Below are 12,752 nucleotides of genomic sequence, written 5' to 3' on the forward strand. Positions count from 1 at the left end.
TATTTTTGGGTCTGCGAACGCTCACAAAATTTTCCCATGTAAATAAATGGTAATTGCTTCTTCGCTTTACGACATTTCAGCTTACGAACTGTTTCATAGGAATGCTCTACCTTCGGATGGCGGGGGAAACCTGTACATCCCGAAGTAGGATTATTTTAAAGGGAGGATAAGGCAACTGTGGCTGACAAAGAAAGTCAAAGACAGCATTACAGCAAAAATTAGTGGGAAGATAAAAGATTAGGAAGCTTTTAAAAACCTCAGAAGGCAACTAAAAAAGACATAATAAGAGAAAAGATGAAATATGAACATAAGCTAACCAATAGCATAAAAGAGAATACCAAAAGCTTTTTCAGATAAAGAGCAAAAGAGAGGTGATAGGGGATATCAGATTGCTGGAAAATGACACTGGAGAGGTAATAATGGGGGACATTATTACCTCTCCAGATGAACTTAATAAGTATTTTGCATCAGTTTTCACTGTGGAAGACATGAGCAGTATGACAGAAGTTTGAGAGTGTTGGGGGGGGGGGCAGAAGTGGGTGTACAGCTGTTGCTATTACCAAGGAGAAGGTGCTTTGGAAGCTGAAAGATCTGAAGGTCGAAACGTCTCCTGATCCAGATGGACACACATCCCAGGGTTCTTAAAGAGGTAGCTGATGAGACTGTCGAAGTATTAGTAATGATCAATGGACTCTGGAATAGTTCTGGAGGACTAGAAAATTGCAAATGTCACTCCACTTCAAGAAGGGAGGGAGATAGAAGGAAGGAAATTATAGGTCAGTTAGCCTGACTTCCGTGGGTGGGAAAATGTTGGCCTCCATTATTAAGAATGAGGTTTTGGGGCACATGATAAAGTTGGCTAAAGTCTGCTTGATTTCCTTAAGGGGAAACCTTGCCCGACAAATATGTTGGAATTCTATAAGGAAGTAACAGGCAGGTAGTCAAAGTACAGTCAATGGATGTTGTTTATTTGTATTTTCTGAAGGACTTTGACAAGGTGCTGCACATGCGGCTGCTTAACAAGAGCCTACGGTATTACAGTAAAGATACTAGCATGGATAGTAGATTGGCTGATTGGAAGGAGGCAAACAGAGTCAGTATAAAGGGGGCCTTTTCTGGTTGGCGGTTGGCTGCTGGCTGCTGGTGACTGGCGGTGATCTGCAGAGGCTGGTACTGGGACCACTTCTTTTCACATTATTTGTCAACAATTTGGATGATGGAATTGATGGCTTTCAGGCCAAGCTTGCGTATGATACAAAGATACAGTAGTTGGACAGTCAGGCAATGTTGAGGAAGTGGGAAGTCTGCAGAAGGGCTTAGCTTGGGAAAATGGGCAAAGAAGTGGCAAATGGAATATACTGTAGGGAATTGTGTGGTCATGCACATTGGTAGACAGAATAAGGGCAACTATTTAAATCAGGAGAAAATTCAAAAATCAGAGGTGCAAGGGGCTTGGGAGTCCTTGTGCTGTATTCCCTGAAGGTTAACTTTCAGGCTGAATAGGTGGTCAGGAAAGCAAATACAATGTTAACATTCATTTGGAGAAGACTAGAATACAAGAGCAAGAATGTAATCCTGAGGCCCTATAATGCATCGATTAGACTGCAATTGGGAGTATTGTGAAACATTTTATGTCCCTTATCTAATAAAAGATGTACTGGCATTGGAAATACATCCATTTAGAACAGAGAAGAGGAGAAATTTCTTCAGCCAAATGATGCAGAATCTGTGGAAGTCATTGCCACAGATGGCTTTGAAGGCCAAGTCATTAAGTATATTTAAAGTGGAGGCTGATAGGTTCTTGATTAGCCAGGGTGTCAAAGGTTACAAGTTGAAGACAGGGAATGGGATTGAGAGGGATAATCAATCAGCCATGATGTAATGGCAGAACAGACATGATTGGCCAACTGGCCTAATTCTGCTTGTACGTATTATGGTATTATGAAAATTATGGACCCAAGACAAAACAAAACTTTAGCAGTGATAAATTCAGTGTAATTGTACCTTATTAAAATGATCTCCAATTACTTCCCAAATTCTTGACCACTGAAGCCTGATGCGACCCATATTATAGTATGAAATTTCAACAATCTTTTGAAGACTGAACATTCTTGGATTGTGAGGTGAACCGAGTTCATCCATAGAAACAACGCAGAGCCAATGCACGAAATCAACTGGCAAATGGAACACAATTTCATGATTTTACCTTAGACAATTAATTTTATATTAGTAGTTATTCAAAGACAAAACCAAAGTAATTTACTTCCCTTTAACACCTCAACACTGCAATTATTTTTATTTCTTTGTCTTTCACATACTTTGATTCATTTTGTACTGATTTATGGCTGGATTTGTCCATATTCATTTGTACTTCTTATTTCTGCTGACTTTCACCAAATTGTTTTCATCTCCAACTACTTCATTTCACCCATTTATTCCTTCACTAATTATGTTAGAAATAAGACGTAGTTAAAAAAGGAGACTGTTGAGCTAAATTCCAGAGAATGACAAACAATGCAGATGCTTGAAGAGAATATGTCTGGCATAGCTAAATTAATCAAGAGCATATATGGATATTAAAGTTGCATAATTAGATCAAGGACTGCGAAGTCTGAGAATGTGTGTCCAGGGAGGGGATGAAGCATGATCTCTAGCCAAGCAGAGATTAAAAAGAGTACAAGTGAACCATTCAACAGATTAGTTGGTCTGTGATAAGAAAAATTTGTGTTTCAGGTTCAGGAGTTTTAAATAGAGAGTGGGGGAGCAATGGATGGGACAAAGAGACTGCCACTGATTGACAGGGCAAGGACAGGAATGCCAAGGTGATATGAACATTGAGAGCTGTCCAACTAATAGTTTATTTTCATTGTCTTATTCATCCCTCTTCCACCTTCTAAGTAACATAAAACAGTGGTCCCCAACCATCGGGCTGCGAGGAAATGATATGATTTGGCGATATAAAACGATATGAGTCAGCTGCACCTTTCCTCATTCCCCGTCACGCACGGTTCAACTTGAACACCACCCCACCCCCGGCCGGTCTGCAAGAATATTGTCAATATTAAACCAGTCCACGATGCAAAAAAGGTTGGGGACCCCTGACATAAAACTTTCTTTTGCTTTCCCATTTTGGAAGAAGGATCCTGGGCTTAAACACGAATTCAGCTTTCCTTTCCATAGATGCTGTCTGACTGTTTCCAACGTTTTCAGTTTCTATTTCGCCTTCCCAGCATCTGCAGTTTTTTTTTTAATGGAAAATAAAAAATAAAATCAATTTGTATCCTGAGAGTAGAAGTGAGTAAGTCTGTATTTTACGGGACCAGAAGGCTTAGTGGGGGTCTGTCAACAAAGTAAAAATAAAGTTGACTTTTATCATCTGGTATATGAATAGAAAATTGAACAAGTGAAGTACATATGGAGAAAATTGTTTTTGAAATTAACATTACAATTAATAAAAGATGGTGAGAAGAAAAATAAAGGAGATAATGTAACGAATTATCCTGATTTGGTTTGTTTTGGTTTAACTAACATGATACTATGAGAATTCCTTGCTAATCTTCAAGAAATTTTGTGGGATCTTCTGTAAATCTTATTACTTAATATCTTAACCTAAAGAAACTGAAGCTGGAAATATAGCACTCATGCTGTGATCATGAATCCAAGCCTAAAACATAATTTCAACTTACCATTTTGTAATATTAAAATAAAACAGACCAAGTAGGAAGCCCATGGAGTCACAGAGACATAGCAATATAGCACATTACTTTATGCAGTGGCCTGAGGAACCATCACCCATGACAGTTGAATCCCTGAGCATACACCATAAGGAACTTCCAAATCAAGAATTTAAATAGTTTGACAGTCTCCATGGGAACATCAAAGATACACTGGAATCCAAAATGCTCATGCCTTTGGTGGATGCATAATGATATTGGCAGAAGAGTGGAATATACTTTAACTGATGGAACCAAGTGTATGGGCAAATGAAATGATGTATTTTTTGTAGCAGAAGTTGTTGGACAAATTCAGTAGTCCCAGAAACATCTGAGGAGGGAAGGAAATGGTCTGTTCTTCAGGTTGAGACATGCGATCAGTTCTGATTAACTTTATTACATGAATAATGAAGCCAGCAACTTGCTTACTTTGATGGCACACACCAATTAAACAAGTTATAAGAAAATGGAGTCCGTTTCATTTCTCATTTTTGCTACAATCAGTGGTCTAAAGCAGGGGTTCCCCACCGTTAATCAACTGGTCCATAGACTGCAGGTCAGAAACCTCTGCTCTAAAGTAATGGTCGCTATATGCTAATTGAAAGGAAACAATTTTGATTCACCTGTGAAATGAAAAAACTAGGACTAGGTAATATAAACTCATTGTATCTTAGCTAACAAACATTTCTAAGGTAAGCACTGCACTGTCAGGTTCAGAGTAATGCTTCCTCCACTCACAAGTATGATACATTTTGTTGTAACCCCCAAGGTTATCAGCTGTCAAATTAAACACATTTCTTTGTTGTAAACCCGTGTCCAAAGGGAACTGGCAAACAGACTTCAAGTCAGATCTTGAAAGCCAGCAAATGAGGCTTCTCTCGATATTATACAGATTCAATCCAAATCTGTCCCCAAGGGGTAAAACTGAGTTTTGAACGAACAGTCTACCCAATTCTGTAACTCATTTTATAAACACTAATTCAGAAACATACCAATAGCATTTCCATCCAATCTTGTTGATCCTGTGAATATCCTGCAATGAAAAGAGCACATGAAACATGACTGGTTACCACCTATTTGTTGTATTGAACTTCAAACTGCTGAGCAAAACATTAGAATGGGGTGCAACGGGTCAAAGACTCAGGGTTATATAGCACAGAACTAGGCACTCTAACCTAATTCATCCATGCTAACCAGGTTGTCTACTTGAGTTAGCTCCATATCATCTAAACATTTCCTATGCATACACCAGTCTTAATGGCTTTAAAAGAGAATTGTACTGCTAGCACAACTTCAATTAGCAGCTTGTTCCATATACTCCCACCCTCTATGTAGAAAAAGTTGCCTCTCAGAACCATTTTAAGCCATTTCCCTCTCAATTTTTAAAAACAAAATACTTACAAACAGTACATTAGTACATATTAGGCATAACCTAAAATTCCATCTCAGACTCTACCATGACTTTAGATTCTTAATATTGTATATATAACATAAAAAGATGATGATGTTTTACAGTGATCTCTCTCATCAAGTAACTGAATTCCAAACTAAAATTCATGACTAGAATATGAAACTATGTCAATTTTGACCGACTAAATTGGTCTACATCAGTGGTTCCTAACCATTATAATGTCATGGACCCTTACTGTTAACTGAGGGGTCCATGAACCCCAGGTTGAGAACCCCTGGTCTACAATGACCAATGATCAGAGACAAATCAAGCACCTTTACATTTATGTTTATATTTACAAGGTCTTCAGAATTACTGCAATGAAAAATATTAATACTTTACACAGGGATATTAAATGATTTATCTTTCATAGTCACAATGATAATGGAGTACAGGGGCTTCAGTATAATTAAGGCTATGTCTACACTACGCCAGATAATTTTGAAAACGCCGGTTTCGAGTAAAAACGACAGGTGTCCACACTAAACGTTTTTCAAAATATCTCTGTCCACATTAGACGGATATTTGGGCGAATCTCCTCTACTGGGCATGCGCAGGACACACAGAAAACAAGCGAAGAGGAAACGACGTACTTGGTGCACATTTGTCCAGTTACAGAGTAGAAAAATTTAAAAGGAATTGCTCTTGGCTCTCGCGCAGGATGACTTAAAACTAAGAAAAAACAAATCCTGGAGCGTATGGATGCAACCGACAGGGAGTTCACGGACAGTATGACCCAGCTGACGATGAACATTGAAAAACTGACTAACTCTGTTGCATTAATAAAGCACCTTGTTAAATGTATAAAGCATGTCTGCATCAGTGCTATCTTGTATTTCCATACAATGTTACATTAGGCTGTTACCCATCTACTGTCAGAGAAGTACTTGCATAAATAGGTAAAGCACCTTCATACAAACAAGGACAGAAAACAGGGCAAAGTGAGTATACTTATTTATTCAGTAAGCTATGGGTCAAATTATTTGGTGAGTACATTTCTAACTCTTCTGGCTTCGGTCTCATTGCCGTCTGTTCTGAAATTGTTAGGTTCTGCGAAGCGCAGAATCAAATATCGCTGTGATGATTGTACGCTCTAGTATCAATTGTTTGGTGACAATAAAGTAGTAATAATAATCATAATAATAATAATAATAATAAGAAAACAATGAAATGCCGCGCTGTCGCCATCTGTTCCGGCACGTCATGACAGCGGTTTTAAAAAGCTCCGGTTACCCCGTACATACTGCAACGGATATTAGGCGATTTCAGATTTATTCACTCTGGAGACCGTTTCTGGGGGCTGAAAACACCGTTTCAGTGTGGACAGAAGGTCAAAAAGAAGAGAAAAAGCTTAGTTTTCAAAATTATCTGGCGTAGTGTGGACATAGCCTAAACTGAGCTTTATTCTGATATTGTATGCCTGAGGCAAAGCTTCATTCACACTCAGTTGCAAAACAAAAGCACCAGTTGCTCTTTTAAAGAACAATGCTGTTTGTGTTTAGAGAATGTATAAATGCCAAATTATTGATGCTTAAAAATTCAAGCCAAGTTACTCCTTCCTAAAATTGAGAATTTAGAAGGGGGCATACATCTCTGAAGCAGGTCAAAGAAAGGGTATGCGAATGGCTGTAAAATCATATGAAGCTGAATCATAAGACCATAAGACATGGGAACAGAAATAGGACATTCAGCCCATCGAGTCTGCTCCACCATTCCATCATGGCTGATCCCAGATCCCACTCAACACCATACATCTGCCTTCTCACCATAACCTTTGATGCCCTGACCAACCTCCTCTGGACTCTCTCCAATGACAACACATCCTTTCTGAGATATAAGGCCCAAAACTGTTGACTATACTCCAAGTGCAGATTGACTAGTGTCTTATAAAGCCTCGGCATTATCTCCTTGCTTTTATATTATATTCCCTTTAAAATGAAGGCCAACATTGCACATGCCTTCTTTACCACAGACTCAACCTGCAAATTAACCTCTGCACCTCTGATGTTTGAATTTTCTCCCCATTTAAATAATAATCTGCACTTTAGTTCCTTTTACCAAAATGCATTATCATACATTTCCCAACACTGTATTCCATCTGCCACTTTTTGCCCATTCTTCCAATTTGTCCAAGTCCTGCTACAATCGCATTGTTTCCTCAGCACTACCTTCTCTTCCATCTTTCTTCGTATCATCTGCAAACTTTGCCACAAAGCCATCAATTCCATTATCTAAATCATTGACAAGCAGTGCGAAAAGTAGCAGTCCTATTACTGACCCCTGAGGAACACCAATCCTGACTGGCAGCCAACCAGAAATGGCCCCCTTTATTCTCACTCGCTGCCTCCTGCGTATCAGCCATTCCTCTATCCCTGCCAGTATCTTTCCTGCAATGCAATGGCATTTTATCTTGTTAAGCAGCCTCATGTATGCCTCCTTATCAAATGCCTCCTGAAAATCCAAGTAAATGACATCCATTGTCTCTCCTTTGTCCACCCTGTTTGTTACTTCCTCGAAGAACTCTTAACAGATTTGTTAGGCAAGATTTCTCTTTACAGAAACCATGCTGACTTTGATGTATTTTATCATTAGTCTCCAAGTACCCCGAAGACTCATCCTTAATAATAGACACCAATACCTTTCCAGCCACTGAAATTAGGCTAACTGGCCTATAATTTCCTTTATTTTGCCTTCCTCCCTTCTTAAAAAGTGGACTGACATTTGCAATTTTCCATTCCTCCAGAACCATGCCAGAATCAAGCAATTCTTGAAAGATCATGACCAATGCATCGGTTACCTCTTCAGTAACCTGGGATGTAGACCATTTGGTCCAGGTGACTTATCTACCTAAAGACCTTTCAGTTTGCCTAGCACTTTTTTCTTTGTAATAGCAATGGCACTCACTCCTGCTCCCTGACACTCACGGACCTTTGGCATACTGCTAGAGTCTTCCACAGTGAAGACAGATGTAAAGTACCCATCAAGTTCATCTGTCATTTCTTTGTCCCCCATTACCAGTATCATTTTCCAGTGGTCCAATACCAACTCTCACCTCCCTTTTACTCTTTATATAACTGAAAAATCTTTTAGTATCCTGCTTTATATCATTGGCTAGTGTGCCCTCATATTTAATCTTTTCCCTTATGACTTTTTAGTTGCCTTTTGTTCAATTTTAAAAGCTTCCCAATCACTTTTGCTACATTATATGCCCCTTCCCTGGCTTTTATGCAGTCCCTAACTTCCCTTGTCAGCCATGGTTACCTATCCCTGCCACTTGAGAACAACTTCTGTGGGACATATCTATCTTGTGCTTTGTGTATTATTCCCAGAAACTTCAGCCACCTCTACTCTGCCTTCATCCTCACCAGTATCCTCCTCCAGTCCATCTGGGCAAGCTCCTCCCTTATGCCTTTGCAATTCCATTTAACCGACTGCAATACTGGCACATCTGACTTATGTTTCTCCCTCTCAAATTACAGTATTAATTCATTCATATTATGATCACAGTCTCCCAAGGGTTCCTTTACCTTAAGTTCCCTAATAAAATCTGGTTTATTACACAACACCCAGTCTAAAATGGCCTTTCCCAGAGTAGACTCAAGCACAAGCTGCTCTAAAAAACCATCTTGTAGGCATGGTTAGTCTGCCATCAGTAGTTTTATGTGCAGTGCATTTGAAGTCTCGCACTATAAATGTATGAGACTTTTTGTCGGTTAAATGAGAGTGCACCTGCCATTCTATTATGCCACGAGATTTGACATTTTGTCTATTAGTGGTGACATAGAGTGGAATGCCAAATACACGTTTGCTTGTCACCTTCGTACCAGGGAGGGCCAGAATTCAAAATATAGTATCATTTATTTGAAGGGGTTCACTGACCAATGGGGTACGGCAATCAAAATTAATTGCTTGAATTAAGTTATTTTTCATGATTTGGTAGTACTATATAGATTTTCAATTATTTTTAATTCTTTATCTATTTTGAATTTTTAAAGTAATGAACTTAAAATAATTTTTAAATTTCAAATGTCTGTCAGAAGTACAGTACTGCACAAAAGTCATAGGCATGTATATATAGCTAGAGTGGCTAAGAGTTGTGCACAGTAGTAATTTTTTGTATTGCACTGTACTGCTGCTGCAAAAAAAACAATGCAAATTTCAGGACATCTGTGAGTGATGATAAACCTGATTTTGATATGGGTCTCTATTGTGAACTGGGAGTGGGAAGGGGGCAGGGACAAGGGAAATCATGGTTGGGGGAAAAAATGGAGGGGGGAGGGAGCAGGAAGCACCAGAGAAATATTCTGTAATGATCAATAAACCAGTGGTGTCTCAGGGTAGGTGTGCCCGACTTGTGTCATCTCCTGTCCCGGGACTCCTTCACTGCCACCTGTCCCACACCCCACCTGCAGCGCTACACCCTCGCCATTCCCAACATCCTTCGTTCCCGCCAGATTTACAAATTTGCTCTCTGCTCCACATTAACAAATTTTCTGATTTCACTTGCAAACAGCAATTTAACTAGATAACAACAAAAATGACCCATTAAACATTTTGGAGGACCACTGCAAGACATCTCTGCATCAAAAATTTAAATCACTTTAATTAATTATTCCTTTACCGGTCCACAGCAACTACAACACTCTGTGAGCTGGTCTCTCCCACAGACTCCTGAATACTGGCTATCTGCTTTTTTTCTGCAGCGCCGAAGGTACCTGGAAGCCAAAAGAAAAAGGAAAACAAGAATCACCATTACTCTTAATTATAATTCACTTAATCAGACTGTTAATTCTACTTCTCTCAGTTATTTCATCATTGTCACTTTTGCACTGCTCTTTGCACTATTTATGATTGCACTACAGTCCTTGCACCATTCTACTGTTTTGCATTTGCTGTGTATTTATTATTACAAAGTATACTGTGTACTTTGTGAGCTACCCATGAGAATAGAATTTCATTGCACCCTGATGCACATGACAATAAACTAACCTGAATCTAAACACATCAGAGAAAGGCAAAAACTGACTATTTTCTAATTCCTCGTTCTCAGGCTTGGTATGTTTTTATATTCTAAGTAACTTATTTCCGATCAACTTTTCCCTAACCAAAAGCTGTATATTAACCATAAACTTGTCATTTGTCATTTACAGCAAAGTGCATTTCATTGAATGACAAGTATGTCACTCAAGGATCAAATTTTGACAATAATTCCTTATTAATATATTGCATTAATTGTTCTGTTGAATATGAAATGAAATGTACCATACCTAAACAATGCAGACTTAAATCAATGCAGATCTTGGCAGAAATTTGCAGATCTACAACGTATTGGTCAGCAATATCAAACTGTACATTTGACAGACAGTCCTGGGTTTCTCAGTGTGCAAATTCTTGTGTAAATTTCCAAGAGAACTTTCTCTGAGCAATACAGGGCCATCATGATTTCTTACATCTAACATTAAATACTAACAGTGTAAGGTGCGCCCAAAATTAATCTAACTCTGTGATCATGCAATGAAACCATGCAAATTAATAGTTTTATTCAAAATTGAAATTAGGGTATTCTAACTTTAATCTAAACATAACCTGAAACAAAAATTACAATTTATACCCCTGCAACACTTTAAAGCATTAAGCCTACAATCTCCATTTGCGGTTCATCAGGAACTTCTAAGCATTTGAAGCATCTATACAGTTATTTCACTATTGGTAAAATATAATTTACTCAGTCCAAAGAATTCTTCTCCTCCAGTTCCAGAACTTCCAGTGAGCCCATCTTTAGAGCGCATAGAGCCAGAAATATATTTGGTCTTTACTCCTGTACCTATTAGCTGTGCCAGCTCCAGTTGGCTAATGCATTTCAGGATCTAAAAACAATAAGATTGGGGGGAAAAAGTTGCATTGCAAAATTAGGTTTATTATTAGTCTTATATGATATGAATTTTGTTGTTTTGCGGCAGGACTAAAAATACCAGACATAAGATTACTAAGTAATAACTGCAAAAACAAAATAAACAACAAAATACCTCAAACTGATTGAATAATTTTATTTTAAAGATAACATTTTGCATTTGAAACCATTAAGAATTGGCTTGAAGCCAGAGAAAAGTTTATTCATAATAAACTGTGTACTCTGAACACCAAAGGAGCAAGAGGTTAAATCAATGACAATGATAATGATGGGCTATTCAGATCAAAGGGTACTTGATGCAGTAAAAGTAAATATCAAGGCAGTATTACTAAAGCAAAAGAAAAGTAAGGTTACATTGTAGGATTTTTATATTCTTACTTTTTAATATCATGGTTTTAGTGATGCAGGTCAAAGGCAAGACTTTCACTGTTGAATGATCTATATTCTTAACATTATGTTCATGGTCATTTGAGATCTGTAACAGACTGATTACTGATTTGTTTTTTTCATTTCAAAAGTACAATTAAGCTTTTGTCAATCGCCTCGTTATTTTCAGGAGATACTAAATGACTTGATCACTCCTTTAAGTTTGAAATCCATTCAAGAACTCAGATGCAGGTGGCTGTGAAATGATTACAATTGTCTTGATTTAAGAACGAACAATTTGTCACGTAGACAACTGTTAAGGCTTAGTGCTTGATGACTTCCATATATTTGCTTGGTGATAGACAATTTAAATCTCGTAACACTGAAATTCAGTAACACAGGAAATCTTGGACACTAATGAGGTTCAAGTTTCTTACTCATTGTCAAGCTATTAAACATTAATAAGATGAGCAGATGGCAGTAGTTCATGCAAATAATTATTTGGAATATGTTTATGACAGCAGATGTGATAACTGAAGCTAAATTCAAGAAAAAGCTAGTTTCGTATTGCAAAGATGGACAGGGAGGGAAGGATAAAGCAAAGTGAGTCTGTCTGACATTCAATATTACAGATTGTTCTATTGTTGGCTCTTCATCTTTAAAATTATCTCTGTTTTTGCCCTTTCCACGAGCCTGCTGGGCAATTACAATAGCTCTGCATTTCAGTTTTTGACTTGTGTTCTCTCCAACAGCCTGAAACAATTTACAAACTGGATGATTTAATTAACTGCTTATCCTCAAGGCACAAGTTCTCATTCAAACACATACCCTTGATTCTATCTACCCCCTTTCACCTTCTTGATCATTTAAAATTATTTTTCTTCCCAAATTTTGACAAAGGATCTTTATTTTCTCTTTTCATACATGCTATCTAATCTGCTGAGTACTTCCAGTATTTTGTTTTCATTTCAGATTTCCAGCACTTGCAAGTTTAATATCCAAATTAAAACAATTACCTGAATATTAAATAGCCATTGCAGCAACTTAGAAGGCTTTATAACTTCAGTTTTTATGGCACATCTTGTTTCTATTTGCACTATTTTGGTTTTAAACTTTTGTAACCCTTTTCAAAACTTAAAATTTAATTTGCTCTGAACACAATTACAGCTTTATTTTATCAATTGAATGTTCTCATCATTTCATCATTCCAGTGAATCTGAGTTCCAGATTTTCCATTGCTTCAACACACCTTTTTACATCAAAGATCTCTTAATTCCTCATTACACCAATGAAGACCAATCAACTCATTGTC

At 37.8% G+C, this 12,752-nt stretch overlaps 1 protein-coding gene across 2 annotated transcripts in view; it reads right to left on the reverse strand.

The window, feature by feature from the left end:
* The window catches only part of LOC134342807 (brefeldin A-inhibited guanine nucleotide-exchange protein 2-like), a 146,214-nt gene that overhangs the window by 36,548 nt on the left and 96,914 nt on the right, over window positions 1-12,752 (reverse strand). For both annotated transcript variants that reach the window (XM_063041399.1, XM_063041398.1), the window contains 4 exons: window positions 10,889-11,030; window positions 9,785-9,878; window positions 4,706-4,746; window positions 2,005-2,174 (listed from right to left, as the gene is read on the reverse strand). In XM_063041399.1, coding sequence (XP_062897469.1) covers window positions 2,005-2,174; window positions 4,706-4,746; window positions 9,785-9,878; window positions 10,889-11,030 — 447 coding nt within the window. The remainder of the gene's footprint in view (window positions 1-2,004; window positions 2,175-4,705; window positions 4,747-9,784; window positions 9,879-10,888; window positions 11,031-12,752) is intronic.

The sequence above is a fragment of the Mobula hypostoma genome, chromosome 2 (assembly GCF_963921235.1).
Source record: "Mobula hypostoma chromosome 2, sMobHyp1.1, whole genome shotgun sequence".
NCBI lineage: Eukaryota > Metazoa > Chordata > Chondrichthyes > Myliobatiformes > Myliobatidae > Mobula > Mobula hypostoma.